The sequence below is a fragment of the Phacochoerus africanus genome, chromosome 3, assembly GCF_016906955.1.
Source record: "Phacochoerus africanus isolate WHEZ1 chromosome 3, ROS_Pafr_v1, whole genome shotgun sequence".
NCBI classification, from domain to species: Eukaryota; Metazoa; Chordata; class Mammalia; order Artiodactyla; family Suidae; genus Phacochoerus; species Phacochoerus africanus.
Window position 1 is genome coordinate 205,275,138 of NC_062546.1, and position 22,190 is coordinate 205,297,327.

The following is a 22,190-nucleotide window of genomic DNA, read 5'->3' on the forward strand; positions in this document are numbered from 1 at the left end:
CTTGGGCTCTGGTCGGGTCTGCTGTGGGGACAATGACAAGCCCCAAACTTAATGGCTTAAAACAGTCATGTTGACACCCATGAGCTCTGAGGGCCAGGAATCTGACCTGGGTGCCACGGGGAGGGGACAGCTTGGCTCTGCCCCAGGGCACTCACGGAGCAGACGGCACCCTCCACAGCAGGGCCTGACGGCCGGGTTTCCTGACCTGTCCCTTCTCAGATGTCCGGTGGCCGAGGCTGGCTGTCACTGGGGGTGGGGTTGGGTGGGCAGCTGCCGTGGCCCAAGTGGCCTGGGTTCATCCTGTCAGGGCCGGCTCGGGGCTCCGGGTGAACAGGCGGCTGCTGCTTCATCCATCAGCCTGAGCTTCTGAAGTCAGGGGCCACTTAGACCAAACGCTTCCATCTCAAGCCCACCCAGAGGAGGGCCCTCCCCTCGCGGTGGGGGGCCTGCCAGAGCGTCTGCGCCGCTTTTGTCAGGCTGCAGAGAAGGTGGTGGGTGGAATGTCGCCACAGGAACAGGCACCCTATCGAGGGGGTCTCTGCACCCACCTGTCTCACGTGCCAGCCTCGTTCATCCCCAGAGCCATCCTGGGGGAGGCGTCCAGCCCCTCCACTTCCGGTGAGGATGCTGAGGCCCGCAGAGCCTGTGGTGGGACTGAGGTGGCTGGGAGCCCAGAGCTGCGCCCCTGCCTGCCACCCGCCCCCCTCAGCCCTGCCCCTGACCCAGGAGTCCCCGCCAGTGCCAGGCTCTAGGCTCCGCAGAAGGTCCTGGCCCCAGAGAGGAGGTGACGGGAGAGGGGGTGGAGGGGCTGAGGCAGTCAGCCCAAGGCCGTGGTCTTGGGGATACAGCAGCACCCCCGGCCCTGGACTGGACTTGCCCTGAGCCTCCTCCCCAAGGACACGTGAGCAGAGGGATCCATCAGGAAGGCCCTGTGGCCGCCCCAGCCCCTCCCAGCCAGAGGCCCCGGGGACCCCATCAATGCAGCCCCCGCACTCCCAGGTGACAGAGCTGGAGGCAGAGACCCAGAGGAAGAGCCGAGAGGTGGTCCGGCTGCAGGCCCGGGGTGCACAGGACGCGCAGCAGCGGCAGCAGAGCCGGCAGGAGGCACTGGAGCTGCAGCGGCTGGCGGTCGAGGCCAAGGCCGCCCGAGAGGGCGCCCAGAGGGAGGTAGGAGCCCAGCACCCCGCTTCGGGTCTGACAGGAGCCACGGCCTCGAGCTGGGGGCCTGGCTGTCTCTGTCCCCAGCTGTGCGCTTCCCGGGGGGGCCAGTGGGGCCTCCGTTTATTCGCAGGTCACAAGCGAGTATTTAGAGGGCTCCTTGCCACTCCGGGAAGGGCTTCCCCGGGGCTGGGGGCACAGACCAGGCTTTGACCAGGTCTGCAGCAGTGGCAGCCCAGCTGCAAAGGACGGGATGGGCCAGGGAGGGTTTGCCCCAGGGCCGCAGAGCTGAACGTGGGGAGGGAGTGTGGCCCAGCTGAGGCCCCTCCGCTGCCTGCCGGGGCTGCAGCCCTCTGAGATGGGAGGAAGGGTGGCCTGGGCCAGGGAGGCAGGCAAATGGCCACGCACAGCCCACAGCCCTGCAGCCCCCAGCCCACAGGTGCCGTCCCGTTTGGAGGCTCCTGATGGGGTGTCGGGCAGCCTGAAATCCCCTCGCCCTGCACTCAGCATTACAGGCCTGAGCCGTGGCAGACAAGCATGGGGCTGGCCAGAGGGTGGGCCCCACTGGGCCCCACCCAGGCCAAGGAGGGGACAGCCTGGGGCCATTGCTGCCCATGGGCTCTGCTGCCTGCCAGAACCTGGCAGCACTCCCATGGTCCTGGGTGTCCCCCCGCCTGGGCTCGGGGGTCCCCACAGTCAGACATGGTCTGGGAGGCTGGTCCAGGGCCCCCCAGCTGTGACGTACCACAGAGGGGGCGAGGCCAAGAGGCCTGAGGCATCTTCAGAGAGCCTCTGTCTGGAGCCCCGCATCCACCCACAGGTGCTGAGGCTACAGCGGATGCTGGCGGAGGTGGAGGCCGAGGGCGAGGCCCGGGAGAAGCAGCTGGAGGAGCGCCTTGGCAAGAGCCAGGGGGCAGAGCAGAGTCTCCGGGCTGAGCTGCACGGCGTCACCAGGAAGCTGCAGCAGGCCAGCGGCGTGGCTGACGGCCTCCAGGCTCGCCTGGACCAGGCCTGCCGCCGGGTCTGCAGCCTGGAGCAGGAGCTGGCCCAGGCCGAGGGTGCCCGGCGGGGTGCAGAGGGCCAGCTGGGCCGGCTGTGGTCCACGCTTCGCCTCGGCCTGGGGCTCCGGGCACAGAGCCCCTCGGCCTCCCCCGAGCGGCCGGGCTCTCCCACCAAAGGTCAGTGTCCTCGGTGGCTTCCAGTGGGCTCCTGTCCCAGCTCTGTCACCCCCCTGGGGCAGCCCCACCCTTCACCAGGACTCATGACCCCGGTAGTGGGTGTCTGGACCCTGGGCCTCTCCCCAAGCTCCCTGTGGGCAGGGCTGGCAGGGGGAAAAGGGCACGAGGTGCCTGCATGTCTGTCACCCTGTCCCCACCATGTCCCCTCAGCCAGCACTGTCCTGCAGGCTCGGACGGCTGCCAGGGTCGCCCTGGGCGGCAGAGTGCCAGCCCCACCCGGTCCCGCTCACCGCTCCGCTGGCCCTCACCCACGCCGGGAGACTGCAGCGCAGAGGCAGCGGTGAGGGACGCCCTGAGGGACTTTGCACAGAAGCTGAGGGATGCCCAGCGGGAGCGGGTAAGGGAGCCTCCGGGAGACAGGGAGGAGCCGCCCACTCAGGCTGTCCCTGTCCTGGGTCTGGCGGGACCCTGGGGGGCGCTGGGTGCCGTGTCCAGACCATCCTTCGTTTGGGGCAAAACAGCCATAGGTCCCGGAGTCCCCCAAGCCTCAGCTGCCCCCGATCCAGGGCCGCCTCCCTTCCTCAGACCAGGCAGCAGTGCCCAGCCTCGGAAGGGCCGGAGGAGGGCCCAGCCCTGGGGACCAGGCTCCTCACGCTGCCGCCCCAGGGATCTGACCCACCTACAGGCATGGCCTATGTCCCTGCATGCCCTATGCCCCCACTCTGTCTGTTCCCCAAACCTGGGCCCTGGAGCCCAGCCCCCGCTCCAGCCCCTCGGCGCCCCTTCCAGCATCTGCAGGTCAGCTCTGCAGCCCGCGTGGCCCGGCCCCGCCCTGGGCCCACAGCCCCCTGCCCCGTCCCCTTGGGCCTGAGCGGCCCCCCCCCCGCAGCCCTGCACTCCCCCAGGCTGCCGCTGACGCTGGTCCTCCTGCCCAGGATGCCTGGCGCTTCCATGCGGGCAGCCTGAGCCGCCGGCTAGGCGAGGCCGAGAGGGAGCTCGCCCGAGCCCAGAGCCGCGCGGAGCAGCTGCAGAGGGCGCTGGCCAAGGCGGAGGAAGGTGACCGCCCTTCCCAACCCTCCCTGGGCCGCGGCTGCGGCTGCGAGGTCTCCCCCGGAGCGCAGCTCCCGGCCCCCGTGGCCAATCCTGGGAACTGCTCGGGCCGGCCCCCACCCCCGCCCCCAGGTGCCCCCCCCCGCCCCCGCGCTGGTGCTTCCCCATCACAAGGGAGGGGCCTGCAGGCCAGGCAGGGGGAGCTGGCACCCCACCCCTGCCCCCAGGGACCTTGAGCACTGGAAGAGCAGGGAACCGTCGCAGGGGGCCTCTCCAGCCCCCACCCTCTGGGGGCCGGTCACTGCAGCTCACCGAGCCTCAGGTTCCTGGCCTGTGCCGTGGGAGGGGTCCCTCCCCCAGCCGCAGACGCACAGACCTGGGGAGCCAGGCCACCCGCCCGCTTGCCCCACAGGCTGGCGCCAGGCGGAGGGCGAGGCGAGCCGCGCTCAGGCCGCGGGGGCCCTGCAGCAGGAGGTGCTCCAGAGGCTGGAAACAGAGCGCCTGGCGGGCGTGCGTGCAGCCGCCCAGGAGAAGCGGAGGCTCCAGGTGGGAGCACCCCACACCCGGGGCAGGGCTGGGAGGGAGGAGGCTGGGAGGGCTCCTGGGGAGGGGAGGGTTCGAGCCCCTGGGGCAGAGCGCCTGCTGGGCCGGAGCAGGCAGCCCCCCGGAGACCCCAGCAGGGCCCACCCGGCAGAGCTGCCTTGGAGGTGGTCCCAGCCCTCACCCTGCTGACTGGGAAGCTGGGTCCTGAGGGGGGTGACTCGGCCAGCAAAGGGCAGAGTCGGGGGCAGACCCCAGCCTCTCAGCTCTGTCCCTCTGGGGCAGGCGGAGGGCGACACTGGCCTGGCCTTGGAGCTCCTCAGCTTGTGGGGGTGAGACACTCAGATGCAGAGGGGGCTGCACGGGGTGAACTCTGGTGAATGGCCCACAGGCTGGGCTTGGGCTGTGAAGGTGGCCACGGGGGCTGAAGGTTTCGGGTGGGGAATCAGGGCCTGGGGTGGGAGCCCCACTCCTGGGGCTCTTGGGGAGCCCTCGCCCACCCAGGCCCACAAGTCGAAGCATGAAGGGGCTGTGCCCAGATCCCCGGCAGGACCAGGCCAGGGCGCAGCTGGGTCGGGGCAGGAGCTCCTGAAGGACACAGAGCACAGAGACTGCGTGCCTGGCTGAAGGGACACAGGCCCCTGGAGGCGGCCACCCCCAGGTGTCAGAGGCCCTGGGCCTCATGCCGGAAAGACAAGGCTGATGGAGGCAGCAGAGCGCAGGGGCTGAGCGGCCCCCATGGCCTCAAGCTGCAGGCCCCCCCTCCTCCCCCCCCCCCCCCGCCATGGGAGGATGAGCCAGGAGGGTGGGCGACCAGGCCCACGGGCCCCCGGGGCAGCCAGCCAGCCGGGCCAGAGACCCCGGGGTCAGCCTGGAGCCTGGTGTCCCTCGGAGGCCAGGTGGCAGGGGGCCTGGGTCCCCCTGGTCCTGGAGCCTCTGAGGAGGTGCCTCTCATGGGCGAGGGCAGGAGCAGAGGCGCTCAGCCCAGAGCAGATGCTGAGATGAAGTGGGATTTCTGCTCCAGAGGCCCCGTGGCCGCAGCCGCTGGGGAGAGACTCGGAGGGGCCCGGCCACGGCCAGGTGCCAGCTGGGGGCTTGTGAGATGCCCGGGGGTGGGGGGGGGGTCTGCCAAAGGGGAGGCAGCGCAGGCTGCAGTCCTTCTACACGTGTGTTCACACGTGTTTATTTGTGCCACGCCCATTTGAAAATAGTGTTTTCCGTTTGCGGATTATACCTTTTGAAATTCAGACCATTTAACCAACCTTTCCGCCGTTCCCTTGTCTCCTGAATTTATCAGAGTAGAATGCTGAGAGTGATGTGCTGCATTTTCCCACTACAGTTTTTTTGGCAATGTCTCCTTTTATTTCTAAGGGTCTTCAACTCCCAGATTCCTAGGCCGTGCTTTCTAGGTGCTACTGGTACGGAGGCCCCGGCCCTGTTCGTGCTGTCTGCCTTGGATTCGGCCCGGCCTGATGCGGGCCGTGTCGCCCTCCCCCGCCACCTCAGCCTCTGCACTTGAGCTCTGTTTGTCTTGGGCCCTGACTTTGTCTCACACGTCCTTTCCCTTCCCGGGGGAATTTAGTCCACTTACAGGTTTCGGAGCACCTTCCGGGCTCTGCTCGTCTTCCTTCGCCAAGGGACGTCTGCTGCCTTTAATGCCCCCGTGCTGCCATTTCGCCCTGAGGACGTCCCCTCTGTGCTTTGGCTGCGGGGCCTCTGCCCTCCCTGCCCTTCAGGCTCTGCCTCTGGCCTCGTCCCTCGTCCGCTCTTGGACATTTTCCCCTGAGATTCAGGTTCAGGCGTGAAGAGCGCATGTGTGCCACCTGTGCTCCGGGCCCTCGGACCCCTTGCTGTGCCTTGGCCCTGCCAGCCGCAGGGGCTCCGCCCTGTGCCCTGAGGCTTAAGGAGGCCTCTGCTCCCCTCCCCAGGCCTGCCCCACCCCCATCTTTCCCCTAAGGGCCCTGTGGGGTCCCTGAAGGGCCCGCCCCCTGAGCTGAGCCTGCTGCCCTTTCTGCTCGCGGCAGCCCCTGCCCGGCACCCTCCTTCCCGATGGCCGGACCGCAGGTCACCGCAGACAGATGATGTCCCTCCCTCGCGAGGACTGTGGGCCCCAGGCCTACGGCCGAAGTCCCACCTGCACCTGGCCTGAGGGCTGGGCTCCCTCCTGCTCTCACACACTCCTCCCCCTTCCCGGGACTGTCCCTCGCAGGGGTTCCTGTGGCTGGGGACCTAGGCCCTGCCTCTTGTCTTCTGGAGGCTGTCCTGGGCAGCCGCAGCAGGACCCTCACGCCCGCCACCTGCCCGCCAGCCCCGGGGGTGCGTGGACCAGGCTCAGCTGCCTGGACTGCCCCTCGGACCAACTCACCGCCAACTTGCAGAGCCGTCCTTAGCCTGCCAACCCCTCCCCCAAGGACTCTCCTGAAACCACAGGACGACGCCAGGGGCCGAAGGTCACCAGCCGTCTCTGCACTCAGCCCGTCACAGCTGCATGTGCAGCGGGATCCCCTCTTTTGAGGGCCGTTGTCCTTAGATTTCAGGCCAGCTGTTTGCCCTCTGACCTCCGTCTCAGATGGGGTCAGGAGAGGCGGGCCTGGGCAGGTTATGCTGGAATCGTTCCTCAGAGCGGAAGCCCAAGGGCCCATTTAGCTTCCAAGTTCAAAACGGTGCCGTGGGAGGCGTTTCCCCGCTACTCTTGCGGGGACCCCTCAGCGCGCAGAGCCAGGTCCCCCCGTTTATACAAGTTCTTTCCACGTCAAAGCATCTCCCCCCGCCGCGCTGCCCTGCGCTCCCGGCGCCGCCCTGCTCCCTGCTCGCCGACCTCCGAGGGTCTCTCGGCCGCCCGGCCTCCCGCCGGCTCGAGGGTTCAGGTTTCCTCCTGGTCTCGCCTCCGGGAGAACCACAGCTCCCGCTGTCCCACCGGAGCCCCGTTCCTTGCTCGAGCTCAGTCCTTTTGGTTCGAAGCCCTTGGCTGGGCCTCCTGAACCGCAGTGGGTTGCTACGGGTGCAGCGGTGCTTTCCTTCTTCCAAGAGGGGTCTGGTCTTGGTCAGAGCTGGGCTGCCAAGGAAGCTGTCCGGGACGTCACGGTCCCCGTCCAGATGTTTCTGGCCCAAAAGAAAGGCAGAGAGGACGGCTCCCAGGGGCCCCGGGGGAGCGGCAGAGGCAGCACGGCGTCTCCACCGGAGCTTCCCCGCCAGGGCACAGCCGCGGGGACGTCCCCAGGCTCCTCCTCCCTGGCACTTGCCTGCCCTTGAGATGCCCCGGTGGCCCTACATCGGGAGCAGAGGCTCCTCTGGTCTTTGGTCACGTCTTCTGTACACGCGGTGACTTGATGCTGGGCGAGGCGTAGTGGCATGTGTGTGCTCAAGCCTGCCAGTGTCAGGCCCGCGTTTTCTAGCAATTCTGGCAATTGTCAATTATCTTTTTTTTCTTTTTCCTTTTCTTTTTTTCTTCCTTTTTAGGGCCGCCCCACGGCATAGGGAGGTTCCCAGGCTAAGGGTCTAAATGGAGCTGTAGCCGCCGGCCTACGCCAGAGCTACAGCCACAGCAGAGCCGAGCCGCGTCTGCGACCCACACCACGCCGGATCCGTAACCCACGGAGCGAGGCCAGGGATCAAACCCACAGCCTCGGGGATACCAGTCGATTCTTCTCCCCTGCACCACGATGGGAACTCCCGGCTCTCTTACCTTTAGGCCAGTCGTCTCCGCCCGCCGTCCACCTTCCAGGAACCCTCCAAGTTCCTGGTCTCCAGCTCTGAGGAGGGTCCCTGTGACCTCGCAGCCCCAGCGGTGGGCGCCTGGGGGGTCGCAGAGCCCCTGAGGCAGGAGGCATGGGGCCCTCGCTCGCAGCACACGCGGCTGCCCCACTCCCAGCGGCCGGGGGCTCGGGGCAGGTGGTCGCACCGCCCGCCGCCCGCCCTGTCTCCCGGGCAGGGCCCAGCTGCCCGCGTGAGCTGGGCTCCACTTGACACAACATTTTCACTCTCACCGACTGGATTTTTCCCCCGTTTCACATAAGCCAACGTGTTTGTCAAGAGAACGTTAATTAAACACATATTTTTCTAATTAAATGGTAGGCCGTGCTGTGCAAACAGTCAGATTCTTGTTTGAGAGCAAATCCCTCCCCGTTTCCAGGGCTACCCTGGGAATTCAGCAGATCAGCGGTGCACAACCCAGCCCACGGGTGAGCGCACACGCGCTGCCCCCAGCCCCGAGTCCTGCTGGCGGGAGGCGCGGCGTGGGAGGGGGCCTGGCACCTGCCCAGCATCCTCCACACACGCCCTCGGGGAGAGGCACCGATGCTGTCCTCGGACCCGTGCCAGGTCACAGCCTCGGAGGCTCAGGGCCCCCACCCACCCCCGGCGTCTCCTGGCACCCAAGTCTGCCACGTCCACCAGCTCCTCACACGTCCTCCACGCCCTCCCTCTCCCCGGACGACTCCTTGGGGCCCAAATCGAGCTTCCGTGCAGGTTCTAGAGCAAAGCGGGCAGGAGGGGCCGGCAGCTCAGGCTGCGCGGGGGCCTCGTGGTGGCTGGAGCACCCGCCTCCCGTTTTCGCCACGAGTGTCTGTCTTTCGGGATGGCTGTGTGACGGGCGTCGTGCGTTCAGAGTGTTTCATCTTCGTAGAAGGGTTGGTGAGCTTTCGGCCTTTTTCTACCACCTGCAGTGACTACAGAGCCTGAGAGCTCAGTTTGCCTGAAAACTTGGGTGGAGCTTCCCTGCGAACGCCCTGCCTCTCCTGTCCTGTAAATCAATATTACCTTTCCACCCTCTCCCGGCCTTTCCCCCTCGCCTCTGTGTCTGACTTTCTATCTCTTCTGGGGTCAGTTTTCGACGTTTGGAAGTCTCACATTTTTAAATGCGCTGCCAAGGACCTGCTCGTCTATTTGTCACTCATTTTATTTATATCTGTAGTTAGATCTATTTCTGCCCTTGATGTGGAGTTTTTAAAAATAATTACATGTCTATTTGGGGTGGGGGGCAGGCCTCGGGTATAGAGAAGCTCCTGGGCCTGGGATCAAACCTGTGCCACAGCAAGGAACCAAGCCACACAGCAGTGGCCACGCCAGACCCCAGGCTGTGGCGCCACCAGGAGCTCTGATGTTGCGGGGTTTTGTTTCTCTTAATCTAACTTGCCAACAGCTCGGCTGTTTTACTGGTCTTTTCAAAGAAGCAACTTTTATCTCTTCTTTGGGTCGGGTCTATTCAGCTCAGCTTTCATCTCTGTGAACACTGTCTTTTGCTGTCATTTTTCCGGTTTCTTCCAGTGAGGAAGTGGTGTGTTTACGTTTGGGCTCTTTCAGCAGCGAATCGTTCGGTGTTACCGGATTTTCCCTGATTGAGGTTTGATGTCTGCCCCACGGTTTTGGACATGAGTCTTTTCCTTTGTTACCAGTTTTCTAGGGGTTTCGGTTTTTATTCTTCTGTCGCTCAGAGGCCATTGCGACCAACATTTAAGCACCTGTGCTTCCCCTTGGCGCTGTGTCTCGTCTCACCGGAGAGACGGCCGGCTCTAGGGCGTCATGGTCTTTCCCAAAGCTTTTGGCTGGATCTGGGCTTACGTCCCTGGTTTGCCAGTTGTTGTCTGGTGGTGGTTGGCTTTCTCGCTTTGGTTTTGGCTATTTGTTTACAGGGAAATTGGACACGTTGGTTGCACAGTTGACAGGGAAGAATGGACGTTTGAGATTTTCCAAGGACGTTTTGCAGCTGAACAGTAAAACGGATGGTATCACCCGTGTGGGCCAAGCAGCAGGGGCTGGCACCGTGGACAGAGAGGTGGGCCGGGCAGGGCAGAGTCCAGAGGTCCAGCCGCCACCAGCCAGGACCAGACCCCGCGCTCCTGTCTACAGGGAGGGACTTCGGCGTCTTCTATCTGAGCACTTCCCAGAGCTGCCTCTGTCCCGTGGCCGAGGGCTCCCAAGCCAGGGCCAAGGCCCCTGCCCTGGGAGCCCAGGGGACGCTGGCCAGCGGATGAACAAATCCACCCGCTGTCACCAGAGGATGAAAGGGCTCGGGCTGAGGATTTAAACTCCAAGGGCACGAAGGATGGGCCGGGCGTGTGGTCGGCTCTGCTCGGCGCCACAGGCAGGGCATTTGACCTTCCCTCTGGCTGCGAGCTGATGCCTGAGGCTCTCCCGTCCTCTAAAGACCCCCACTTCCAGCCGCCCCCATGGGGTGGGGCCCTCACACCTCTCATCCCACCCGCTCTTGGCCCTGCAGGAGCCCTCTCAGATAACACCCCTCCTACGCCAAGGAAGCCAGGCCGGGGCTGGCCCGAGGGCACACGCCGAGCCCAGGGTGGAGCCTCAGGGGCCGGGGCAGCTGCACCCCACGCAGAGCCTGGGCTTGTGACACCTGCATGGCCAGCCCCCGCCTCGCACAGCATCGGGGCTCAGAACCCGGGCAGGCAGCTCAGAAACGAGAACCACCCAGTGGGGCCAAGGGGGGAGGTCATGAAGGGTGACCGTTCCACGGTCATGGTTAATGAGAACTCCGTAAAAGCCGAGTCATCACAAGAGAAGCATGAAGCTTCCACGAGTGGTTCGGGGCCTCTTTTTTTTTTTTTTTTTATCTTTTTGTCATTTCTTGGGCTACTCCCATGGCATATGGAGGTTCCCAGGCTAGGGGTTGAATCGGAGCTGTAGCCGCTGGCCTACGTCACAGCCACAGCCAGATCCGAGCCGTATCTGCGACCTACACCACAGCTCACGGCAACCCGGCAACGCCGGATCCTTAACCCACTGAGCAAGGCCAGGGGTCGAACCCGCCACCTCATGGCTCCCAGTCGGATTCGTTAACCACTGCGCCATGACGGGAACGCCCGGGGCCTCTTTAAAAGACCATGAAATATCTAAGCCATATTTGGCGGAAACCGCTGCTTTTCTACTGGGAAGTGTCTACAAACAGAAAGTTGGAATTTCTGAAATTGCAGAAGAAACCTCACAATTTCAGGTACAAGCATCGCCCTCCTTTCTTTCCTTTTTGAAACGACTAAAGCGTCAGCCCCAAAGAAGTAAAAACACGCTCAGAGTCCCCCGCCGTCCTGCCTCACCCAGCAGGGGACAGAGGATGCCTGGTGGCTGCCCTCCTCCTGCCGATGGACGTGAAGGGCCCCTTGGACACAGAGCTCCCGGGACAGGGCTGCTCCGTCCTTGCGAACGACGCGTGTTGGCTGGCTGTAAACGGGGGGACGGGGACCCTGTAACTTGAGGGCTGGGAGGGCTCATCGGGGGGCCCCATGGCTTCAGACTTTCCTTCTCTGGCTCTGTGCCCAGTCTCCTGCTTCCTAAACGAGCACCCTCTGGCCCCCACACCTCCACACCCCAGTCCCCTCTCAGCAGGCCTGGGGTCTCCCCTCCCCCAGCCAGGTTTCTGGAAGGGCTGCCCCTCCCCCCTTTCCCCAGACCTTCAGCACCTCCCCTCCCCCACAAACACACACACACAGAGGTCACCAGCCGCTCTGGTCCCGTCCAAGGGTCCTTCTCAAGTCTATACCCACCTGGCCTCCGAGAGTCCCGCACAGGGGACCGACCTCTGCCTCCCCCCGGCCCTCTGGTCCCTCCCTGGGCTGTGTCTCCAGCTCTCCTCTCTGCTCCAGCCTCCACTTGGCCCCTCTCTCGGCCTCCTCCTCCCCTCGCTAGAGAAACCACCCCTCCCCTGGCCTCCATGGCCTGGGCCTCCACAGACACTTGTCCTGCAACACTGTCCCCAAGCCCAGTGACCCCGGGAGGCTCATCCACTGCCCCTGCTCCTGCCTCCCCACCTCGGTGTGTGGGTCCTGGACACCCTGCGACTCAAGCCTGGACATCCTCGTGACACCATCTGCTCCGAGTCGCCCTCGGGCCACCTCCAAGTTCCACGTCTTGGCTCCTCGAGCCTCAGCACCACGGGCTCCGTGCAGACCGCCCCTCGTGGCCCCTTGCCTCCGCCCTCCCACTCTGCTGCTGCAGTAGGGCAGACGCGGCCCTGGGTTTTCCAAGTCCCCCACGCGGGAAGGCGCCGGCCAGCTCTCCCCCGGGACTCTCGGGAAGATTTGAAGGCTGGAGGCTCACCGGGCCTTTCAAAGCCGTGTCGCATCAAAGGCAGGATGTCTTCCTGCGTCCAGAGCCTTCCCCATGTCCTGCCGTGTGCGGCTCCAGCCTGGGGGCATAACAGGCGCCATCTGCTCTCGCAAGAAGGCTCGGCTGAGGGGTGACAGGAGGCGGGGCTGTGTGCAGCAGTGGGGGGAGCAGTGCTTGGCCCCGCGTCAGGGGAGCACAGGGTGGGCAGCAGGGAAGGAGGCTGTGAGTGGAGGGCACCCCCGTGAACCTAGGAGGACTGTCGAGGTCCTTATTCCAAGGCTGGAAGCAGGGGCGGGTGGGTGGGCGTGTCTTCCGAGGCAGAGAGCCTGCCGGACAGAGGCTTCGTCCAGGCTGGGACCCTTCCTGGACCTGCCTTTGCTTCTTCACGACCTGGCCGTGCATGAGGTCGGGGCAGATGCCTGGTGTCACGGCTGCCCCTGGAGGCCACCCCGGCTGCACTTCCAAGAGGCCTGTGTCTCTCTACCCAGGAGCACGTGGACACACTGCGCCAGGCCCTGGACGAGAGCAAGAGGCACGGCCAGGGCCTGGCCCAGCGGGGGCAGCTGCTGGAGGAGCAGGTCGCAGGCCTGGAGCGCAGGTGTCTGGAGGCGGAAGGCGTGCGGGAGCCCCTGGGGCAGGTAAGGGCCCTGGAGGGAGGGCCCTGTGTCCCCTTTAGGAATCATCCTGGGGCGGGGGGCGGGGGGGTAGGAGGAGATGCTGGAGGCAGGTGTTCAGACTTGGAGAGACCCAGACGCCGCTGGTCCCGGGCTGGCGGAGGAAAAACGGGGCCAGAGGGGCAGGCAGGGGGTCAGAGCCCCAAGGCCTCTCCTGGGTCTCCCGCTCCGCAGGGAGCACCCCTGCCGCAGAGGGTGGACACACTGAGAGAGAGAACCAGCCCAGCCCAGGACGCAGCCTCAGGCCGCAGCGCAGGGAGCAGGCGGCGGGGGCAGCGCCGAGAGACACGTCCTGCCTGCAGGGGGCGCTCACAGGGCACCGGGCGCTGGTTCGCCGCTCAGGTGGGTGGCCCCTGGAGAGGTGGGGGAGGCGGGGGCTGCTGGGGGATGCGCTGGCTTGGGTGGGCTTCTGCGTCTCAGCCAGCCAGTGGGCTGCCCACCCACCTCCAGGCTCAGGGTCGGCCTGGCGCGGGCAGGTCACTGCACGCACTCCACGCCCGCTGGTGCTGTCAGCCCGCCCGCCTCCGCCTTTGCGCTCCTGGGGGAAGCACCGCAGGTCCTGGCAATCCCTGGTGTTGTTCCCAGGGTTTGAGTGCCGTCCTGCCTGGAGCTGGGTGGTCCTGGCACACTGCCCACCTCTGGAGATGGCCAGAGGCCCAGGGGGTGCCCTGCCGATGGGAAGTGTGGGCCCGCACAACCGAGGTCAGGAACAGTGCACGCCACGCACGGGGTCTCGTCACCACAGCTGCCCCAACACGCGCTGGGGGCAGGACAGGGAAGCAGCCAAAGAGGCCAAGGCCATGCAAGACAGGCCACGGGCGGCCCAGGGCTGGGCGGGAGGGCAAGGAGGACCCGCTGTCCCTGATTCGGACAGCTGACCGGTCCCCAGGCACGAGAGGACCGCTCTCCATGGTGCAGGGGGCCAAAGCGGAGCCGTTTGGGTTGAAATCGGGTGGGGGCCGCCTGAGCGTCGTCCTGGGGACTGATGGGAAAACCGAGGCCTAGAGAAAGGGAAGGGTGTCCTTTGAACCAGACAGAGTGTCCCCCCAACGCCAGGGACATCTCTGCGGGCTGTCCCGGCAGACCTGCTCTGGGCAGGGCTCCTGAGCCAGCGTCCTCAGCCTCAGCTGGCCTCAGCTGCTGCTTCTGGCTGTAGGAATGGGGGGGGGGGGGGGGGGTAGCCCTGGACTGCTGATACCCTCATCCCCAACCCGGGGAGGGAGTCAGGACAGGAACTCAGAGGAGGGAAGGCAGTCTGGCAGGAGGGGACAGCCTTTGCCAGGCCCCTGGCCCTTCAGGCTCCGTGTGCCCCTACAAAGTGGGAGAGGCCACAGTCCTGGACCCTGGAGCGGGGCAGCCCTCCCAAGGCCTCTTGGGGGCCAGGACGTGGCTGGGTCCTACTGCCCCGGCCGCCTGGCGGGTGGCAGCCTCTGTGCACGTCTGGGCTGCATCTGGGCAGAGGGTCTGGCTGCCCGTCCCTGGGGCCAGGATCTACAGGGCATGCCGGCCAGAGGAGGGATGCCAGGACATGGCCCTGCTGGCTTGGCACAGGCACCCGGGCGCAGCCACTGTCCCTCTGCCGCAGGGCTAGCGGGGGGGGGGACATGCCAACCTGGGCTCAGCCATGTGAGGGGAACTGGGCTGAGAAGGAGGTCACCAATCACCTGTGACAGCTCGGGAAGCGGCATCCAGTCAGGGCCTCTCAGAGGGACACGGGGATCCGTGCTACGTGGCCCCGTGAACTTTGCAGGGGCCACCTCAGGCCACGGGGGCAGGGAAGAGGGGGCTTAGCTGTATCAGGAGCAAGATGCAGAAGGAGGAGGGGCAGGGTCCCTCCCCGAGGAGGAGGGGGCTGCAGAGCAGACTGACCCGTGCACCCCAAGGGGGACAGGCTGCCGGGCCGGGCGCTCCGGGCCTGGAGCCTCCAGGAAAGCGAATGCCCTCGTCACGGGTCCCCAAGGGTGGCACAGAGGCCAGCAGGTCAGGACAGACCAAAAGCCCCTGACCAGCTTGTCCCCCGCAAGGAAGGGCTGGCCAGTCGGGCACAGTCACCAGGATCCTGCCGCTTCTCCCAAAGCGCAGGCCGGGTGCCGAGCTGGGGAGGCCGAGGTCTCCCGTGGCTGCAGGAGCCTGGCCGAGATGGCACTGCCCGGGCAGCAGCGCCAACTGTGAGGCCCTGGAGCCTGCGGGGGAGGGAGGAGCCGCTACTGAGCTCCAGGAGGTCAGCCACGAGGGGCCACAAGCCCATAAAGCCTTTATCGGTGTCTCAGGAGGGACCCGGATGCGGCCCTTTATTTACTTTGGATTTCGCCTTTCTCTTTTTAACATGCGCTTCCAGGAGCATAACTGGATTTTTAAAGAAACAGGGCTTCCTTTTGCAGGGGATGGGAACCCTTTGTTTTTCTCAGTCCTGAAGAAGGAAGGCATCCTGGCTTTTGTGACCCTCTGCCGCTGCCCCCATAACACGGCCCTGGCGACAGAGCTGCGCGTCCTGGGCCCCCCCCGCCCCAGCCAGCCAGCCGAGGGCGAGGGGCAGGTGGAGAGGACTGACCAGGGCCTCCAGCGGCCAGGCTGGCCCTCTGACCTGAGACCACGGCCCTGCCCCCGCACAGAGACGCAGCCACAGCCAGGGCAGCCGGGCTGGAGGGGCCTGGTCTGGAGAGCAGGGCCTGGGGTTCAGATCCTGCTCCAGCTGCGGACAGGCCAGGCCTCCCCAGAGGGTCGTTTCCTCCCTCCCAGGGGACCCTCTGCAGGGGACAAGAGAAGCCCCCAAACGTTCCCACCAAAAACGTTTGTTTCTTCAGGCACCTACTGAGCACTCAAGAGTGGTCAGGGCCTGTGAGCCGGCGCAGGTGCCCAGGTGCAGGGGTGCAGCCTGCAGGGCACAGAGGCTCCCTGATACTGGAGATGCAGCTGGCCCAGGGCAGGACGTCAGTTTGACCGGCGGCCCCTTCTCTCACCCAGCCCCACACGCTGGGTGGCTGGGGACTGGGTTTCCTGGCCAGGGAGGTGCCCTCCTCCACACCAGCCGATGCTCAGGGGACCCAGAGCCCTGCCCAGGGACACCCACGTGCCCCGCCAGAGGGAAGGCTGGCCTGACCCCACAGCCCTGCAGACAGAGCAAGGGTGGGGCTGCGAAGGAGCAGACTCCCGGGAGGCAGACCCGGCAGAGCAGCACCTTGGGGGTGGGGCCCAGGGGGCGTCCAGCGGGGTGTGGGTCCTGGAAGTAGGGTCAGAGCGCCTCTGTCTCCTGTGCACAGTTGTGCACACGCACGTGCTGGCACAGATGGGAAGGGCGAGCTGGGCCACTCCTGCACAACGAGGCCAGACCTCAGCTCTCAGGGCTCCGTTGGGCCCACTGCCAGGTGGGATGGTCGGGGCCTTCGAGGCCTCCTATGGGACCGGGCCGGGGGGAAGGTGGGAACCGGCCAGGGGCTCTCCCCTTCCACCTCTGGACAGACCCTCTCTCTCCAGACAAGGAATTGGCAACTGGGGCGGGGGGGGGGGGCGGGAATGAGAATCAGCCTGTGGTGCCTGTGGGACCCCAGTCCAGCCACGTGGAAACAGGATGCCGTTAACTCACCTGGGGGTCGGGCTGCGGCCCAGACGAGGTGGGGTCCCAATGTGTGTCCTCAAACCTGGCCCTGGGCCCCCCAGCTGGCCCTGGCCAGCGCCCACACCCCAGCAGAGGGGAGTGAGGCCAACAGAGGGCTGGATGAGGCAGCAGCAGCCTGAGGGGAGGGTGGGGCGGGGGCGGGGCTGGAACAAGCACACACCAGGGCCCCAGGGAGCTGGCTGCCCTGGGCTGGTGGGACCTGGCTACAGAGGCCGAGCAGCTGCTCAGGGCCCACCCTCAGGCCACACGGGAATCCTGAGAGAGGACCCGCCAGCAGTGGGTGAGGGTGCTGGAGGAGCAGGTGGGCAGGGCCCCGGGACCCTGGCGGGGCTGCAGGGGGGTGCTGGGTGCCCCGGCCTGAGGGCTCCAGACCGCCTCTGGGGTCCCACATGCCCCTCACCACCCCCACCCCTCCCCGAGGGGCAGAGGGGACTCTGGGGCAGGTCACCACCCTCTCCGCGCAGCCATCAGCCCCCATAAAGAGGGGAAAACAGTCCCTTGGCCAGAGGTCCCTGGGTGTGAAGCATCAGACAGCGCCTGGCGCACCCCAGTCACAGTCGGGGAGGCCCCTACGCTGCCCCGAAGGGTCCAGGACAGGGAGCAGCAGCGCACGTGTGGTCGGGTGGTACCACGCGGGCCGAGCCCAGAACACGTGTGCAGACGCACCAGCCGGCTGCCCGCACCCTGAGCTGCCAGGCACCTGGGAGCCGCCCCGCAAGGCCCTGGTTTCACAACTGAGGGAAAAGTGACGGCCTCGTGTCACCCCCAAGCTAGTGTCCCTGACCCTTCAAGCCGCGCTTGCTCAGTTTGTTTATTCACCAAGGAGCATGACTCCCCGACCATCTGAGTGCACGTGTGGCCTGAGTGGAGGGCCACCCACTGTGACTGTGCAGAGGCCTCGGTCCCCAGGGCCTGAGGGTGGGTGATGCTGACGAGAGGGGCCATGTGCCCTCTCTGGCTGCTGGTGTCTCCCTCCACGCCCTTTCTGGTCACGGAGCTGAGCCACAGGGCCAGCCCACCCAGCCGAGCTCCTGCCCCGTCCCCAGGTGGCCAGCCCAAAGGAGCAGCTGGACCAGGAAGGGCGGCAGCGGCGACACGACCACCTCGGCCAGACCCTTCCGACCAAGAAGTGAGCCCTGCTACCAACACTCAGGCAGTCTGGCCGCCACAGCCCTGACCAGCGGGCAGCAGAGCCACGGCTGAGAAAGCCGACGCCCTGTGCTGCTCGGCGGCCAGCCTCGAGGGGCACCGGGCTGACGCAGCCACGGCCCAGAGCCCACCCCTCACCCTGCGTGATCCCCTGCACGCAGTGTCCCCCCCGACCCGGCCCCCGGGACTCGGCCTCTGGCTGGCCTGGACTGCGCTTCGGGACACTGCTCTGGGACACGCCCTCCACAGCTGCACTGAGGCCCCTCGCAGCCCGCAACGGGCCTGGCACGGCTTCGGACCCTGGTGGCCAGGCCCCGTCAGGCCGGCTTCCGCAGCCTCCAGCTGTATTCCGTGCCCTTAGCTCTGTAAACACGGGAAAACACGTGGAAACCATTTCCACCACTGGAGCCAAAAACATAATGTCCTGCACGGCCCGGCCACCACACCCCCACGCCCAGAGGCTGCAGGACCTTCCGTATCCAGGAAGTGCAGGTCCGTCACGGTGGCAGGTGGCTGGAAGTGACTCCGAATCAAGCCCCTGTGGCTCACGGGCCGTGAGAGGCCCTGGGGGTGAAGTCAAGGTTGGCGGAGGAGCACCCGCCTTCCCAGCCCCTAAACGCTGGGAAGGTTCCTTGGGGAATCCTGCCCTGGTCGCCGTGGAGACCACGGCAGCCAGGTTAGGCCTGCTGCCAGGCTCACCTGTTAGGCTTTCGCTCTTTTCCCCAAAATACCACCGGGCGGAGCGATGGGGCTCCTCTCCAACGGCCATCCACGGGGCACCCTGGGAGGGTGTGTTTACACTTCCGCGGGGCAGCGGCCAGCCCAGGAAACCCCTGCATGCGGGGGTGCAGGTGCCCCCACGCTCTTCCTACTCCGGGAACCCGTCACACCCTGAGCACCCACAACAGTCACGGTAAGCGGGGGCCCCAGTGCGTGAAGATCCATCCAGCACTTGGGGTTGAACCTGGTGACGGAGCTTCCATTTGCTGTCAACTGTACAAAAGCAGAGGAGAAAGAGACAGCCAGGCAGGCTGCATTCTGCCTGTCGACTCTGCCCCATCCCTGGTGGCCGTGTTGAAGAGGATTCTGAAGTCCAGTCCGGCCCAGAGGGGAGGAACCTGGTGGCCTAGCAGCGGCTGCTCCGGGCAAGGAGGCCTTGACGGTGGTGTGCGAAGCCTGGTGTTGACCGTGGCCGTGGCCAGTCAGAGCGGGTAGCAATCCAGCGGAGGACGGCAGGCCGGCCCCCAGCTGGAGAGCGCCGCACAGACGGGCAGGAAGGGCCCCGATGTAACAGACGCCCCCCGGGGCCTGGCAACGCTGGACCGGTCCCATCCCCTCCTCCCCCACCCTGTGGAGGAGGGACCTGGGGGGCAGGGGGTGGGGGGTGATGGGTGGGAGAGGAACCGGAAGCTGGAGACTGGAGTCTGGGGAGCGGGTTTCCGTCCTGGCACCTCAGTTGTCACACCTCTGGGACTGACGCTCCCGGCAGAGGCGCGGCGGGGGAAGAGCGCGCGGATGAGAGAGACACAGCGCTGATGAGAAAGGGGGGTCGGAGTGGTTTCTGGACATTGAAATCAGAGCCTCCCACCCCAGGCTGGCGCGATCCGGCCCCTCCTCACCCAGGCGGCCCCCAGGACACGTTCCATGCCTGTGAAGCCTCTATGATTTTTCTGTTTCAACCAAAGTTCAATCAATGTAGGTGGTACTATTTTTACTCCTTCGACATAAGGTTGAATACTTAGAAAAAAGGACTTTTTTTAATGGAAATTGGTGTTCTCTTAAGCATTTCCAAGAGTGAGCACGTGTGAGATGCTGAGGTGTGGATGGCTGTGTCCCCTGAACCAGGGCCCCCGTCTCCGCCTCAGTGGCCCAGCTGTACCAAGGCCCAGCCGCTGGCCGCGTAGCGACCACACGGGGTGAGCCCATCAGAAGCCGACCCTCGCTGCCCCTCCAGGCCCTGTGTCCTCTTGAGCTCACTCCCCGAGCTGGTGGGCTTTTTCCTGGGGCAAAGAATCCAGCTGCAGCTCCAGGGAAGGGCCAGCTCTTCTGGGGAGAAGAGGGAGACTTGGGGGCAGCCAGCCTCTGGCATCAGCGGTCCTGCCCGGAGCGCCCCCACCCCCGCCCTGCAGGGACCAGCGGCCGGACTCCCCACCTTGGCCTGCGTGGAGTCCTGGGGCATCCCGAGGGGTGCCTCCGGGGCTCCCCATCTAAACTGCACACACACTCAGGCCCTAAATTAAAATGTCACAGGCCTGTTGGGAAGGCTCGGGTTTCCTGGCTGCAGAACCCGAGGCTGCTTGATAAAATGATTTGGGTTTGATAAATGTGGACTTTTTGTGGCAAAGACAAAGGCACCCTTGAGTCCAGAGGAGAACCTGAAACAGCACATTGCTGAAAAGGATTTCCTGATAATATTTTTAGCACCTGGAAAAAAATTTCTTTTTCTCATTTTTGCCTGTGGAGCTGTGGGGTTTTTTTTTTTTGGGGGGGGGGAGGGTTGCTGGGTTTTTTTCCTAAATGCAACGCCCATCGTGGTGGGGCTTCTCCTTAACCCCGTCTTCCACACAGGACTGCAAGTGGCTGAGGGCAGGGCCGCAGAGGGTCAGCAGGCCTGAGCCTGGGACAGCGCGGCCTCACTGGGGGTTGAGACCCCAGTCTGCCCGCAGCTGGCTCCCCAGCCAGACCCACTGGCTCTCGGGGAGCCACAAGGGACTCTGTGGACGGGGACCCCCACCCTGCCTGAGAGACAGTCCCTCCCTGGATGCACCTGCTGAGCACCACTGTATGCCCGGACAAGGGGAGCAACAGCCCTGCCCCTACAGCCTCCCTGGGGAACCCCACTTAGCCCGAAGTGAGAGCCTAGGTCCCTGAGGGGTGTGAGGAGAGGCACCACCGCAGCCTGGGTGCCTACGAGAGGGGGAACATGCAGTGGGGGGACAGGGAGTACCCCCTCTCCCCGCCCCACAGAAGGGGTCAGAGGGCAGCCTGGAGGCTCCCCGCCTCGGTGCAAGCAGGGAAGTTCTGTCCCCGAGCCCCTTGCCCTGTCAGGGTGGGGCCCCCTGCCCGCCCTCCGGAGGAGCAAGCGAGGAAGCACTACCCTGGGCCCCAAACCCACCCGCAGGGTAGAGAGCTGCCAGGTTCCCACAGAAAACGAACAGACTGCAAGGCCCATTCTCCCGGGCTTTCCCCAAGGTGACCAGCCTCCTGGCAGCTCTGCCCTCTGGGCTGCCCCGTGGGGGCCGGGTTCTGACCCTACCCAGACCCTCCTGTCCAAGGAGGGCGAGGCCACACCCCTCAACCAACCATGGCCGTGACCTCTGTGCTGCCCCTGGCTCCCTGCTCAGCAGCAGCAGCTGAGCCACTGGGTTGCCAAGAAGAGGCTCAAGCAAATTCCCGCGTGCGGGTGCGTGTGCATGTGTGTGTGTGTGTGTGCGTGTGTGTGTGTGTGTGTGTGTGTGTGTGTGTGATTGTATGCATGTGTGAGCGAGTGCGTGAGCAACACAGTAGGTATGCCAGCTCCGCGAGTGTGTCTGCCCCGCGCGCTGGCCGCGTGGCCGAAGCGACCGCGGGTGTGTGGGATGAAGCCCCACCTCTGGGCCCCTGCTGAGAGCGTGTGAAACAGAACGGGGTCCCAGGGCAGACCCCACGATTGGATGTCGTCTACGACCTTCTCCCTCCGAAAACAGGCGGCCTTGACCTCTCTCACCCTTCCTTTCTCAGAACCGCAGTTGTCCTGCAGGCCTGGGGGTCTCTGAGCCAGGCGTCTGGCCCCTGGCAGGGTGGGACCAGGGTGAGATTTAAAGGACCCTCACTGTCAGGGTGGCGCCCGTTCAGGGCCAGGCCTGCCAGTGGGAGCCCCCTGAAAGTCTGGACCTAGACCTGACACCAACCTAAAGATCACAAGCAACGCACGCACACACCAGGCACAGGACCCGTGCAAGCCTGCACGTCGGGTCGCACACACCCTTCCGCTCTTTCTTTAAAATCGTGTTTCACGTTCTGTGCTCTGGCTCCAAAATGACACCTACCAACTGAGGACGTTTCAGGAAACACAGAAAAACACGAAGCTGGTGCAGGACTTCCGTGGAGCCGTTGTCACTGCCCACTCTCCCTGATGCTCCTCGAGGGGCGCCCTCGTCCTCAGGGCCAGGCCTGGCTTGTGGTCACCCGACACCAGAGAGGATGGGTGAGCAACTGAGGCCCAGGGTCAGGCTCTGCACTTGGCCTGGTACACGAGGTGGCCCAGGGACAGGCCCCTGAGAGGGACAAACACCGAGTCTACTTCTGAGGGCAGCGGTCCCAGCAGCGGGAGAAGGGCTGTGATGGCCACAGCCTGGAGACACGGAATCTGAACTGCAGGCACCCACATAGGGCATCTATCCGCCTGCCGCCAGGCGGACACGAACCAGCCTTCCCAGAGGAGGAGTCAGCCCAGGATTCTCCTGGGTGAGGTGTCCTCAGGCCCCTGGACCCAGGTCCCCAGCACGTCCCCCAATGTGGCCACACGGAGTGGAAGCACTTAGCTTAGGGCCCCAAGCTGCCAGGACCGGGGTCCTCCACACAGAAAGCCCCAGCCTCAGGCTGAGGGGCCTCATGAGGCTGGCCTCTGGCCACTTCCGGAAGCCATCGCCCAGGCCCTGCTCTGGCAGGGTGGCCCCCACGACCACACCCCGGCAGGAGAGTGACCCAGTCCCCTGGCAAGGCAGGGTGGAAAGGGAACCCACGAAGCCAACTCCTCAGGCAGGCCTTAGGGTCTGTCCGGAAGTG

The 22,190-nt window shown here is 65.3% G+C and overlaps 1 protein-coding gene across 2 annotated transcripts in view; it reads left to right on the forward strand.

The window, feature by feature from the left end:
* The window catches only part of CROCC2 (ciliary rootlet coiled-coil, rootletin family member 2), a 71,065-nt gene extending 51,875 nt beyond the window's left edge, over positions 1–19,190 (forward strand). Inside the window, exons 22-29 of one of the 2 annotated variants that reach the window (XM_047773985.1) lie at positions 1,000–1,167; positions 1,979–2,336; positions 2,564–2,733; positions 3,272–3,392; positions 3,799–3,932; positions 12,473–12,622; positions 12,833–13,000; positions 17,321–19,190. In XM_047773985.1, coding sequence (XP_047629941.1) covers positions 1,000–1,167; positions 1,979–2,336; positions 2,564–2,733; positions 3,272–3,392; positions 3,799–3,932; positions 12,473–12,622; positions 12,833–13,000; positions 17,321–17,407 — 1,356 coding nt within the window. In that variant the 3' untranslated portion in view covers positions 17,408–19,190. Of the gene's footprint in view, positions 1–999; positions 1,168–1,978; positions 2,337–2,563; positions 2,734–3,271; positions 3,393–3,798; positions 3,933–5,508; positions 7,385–12,472; positions 12,623–12,832; positions 13,001–17,320 lie in introns of those variants that run through there. The other variant, XM_047773986.1, reaches the window with a different exon arrangement.
* Positions 19,191–22,190: the final 3,000 nt, after the last annotated feature.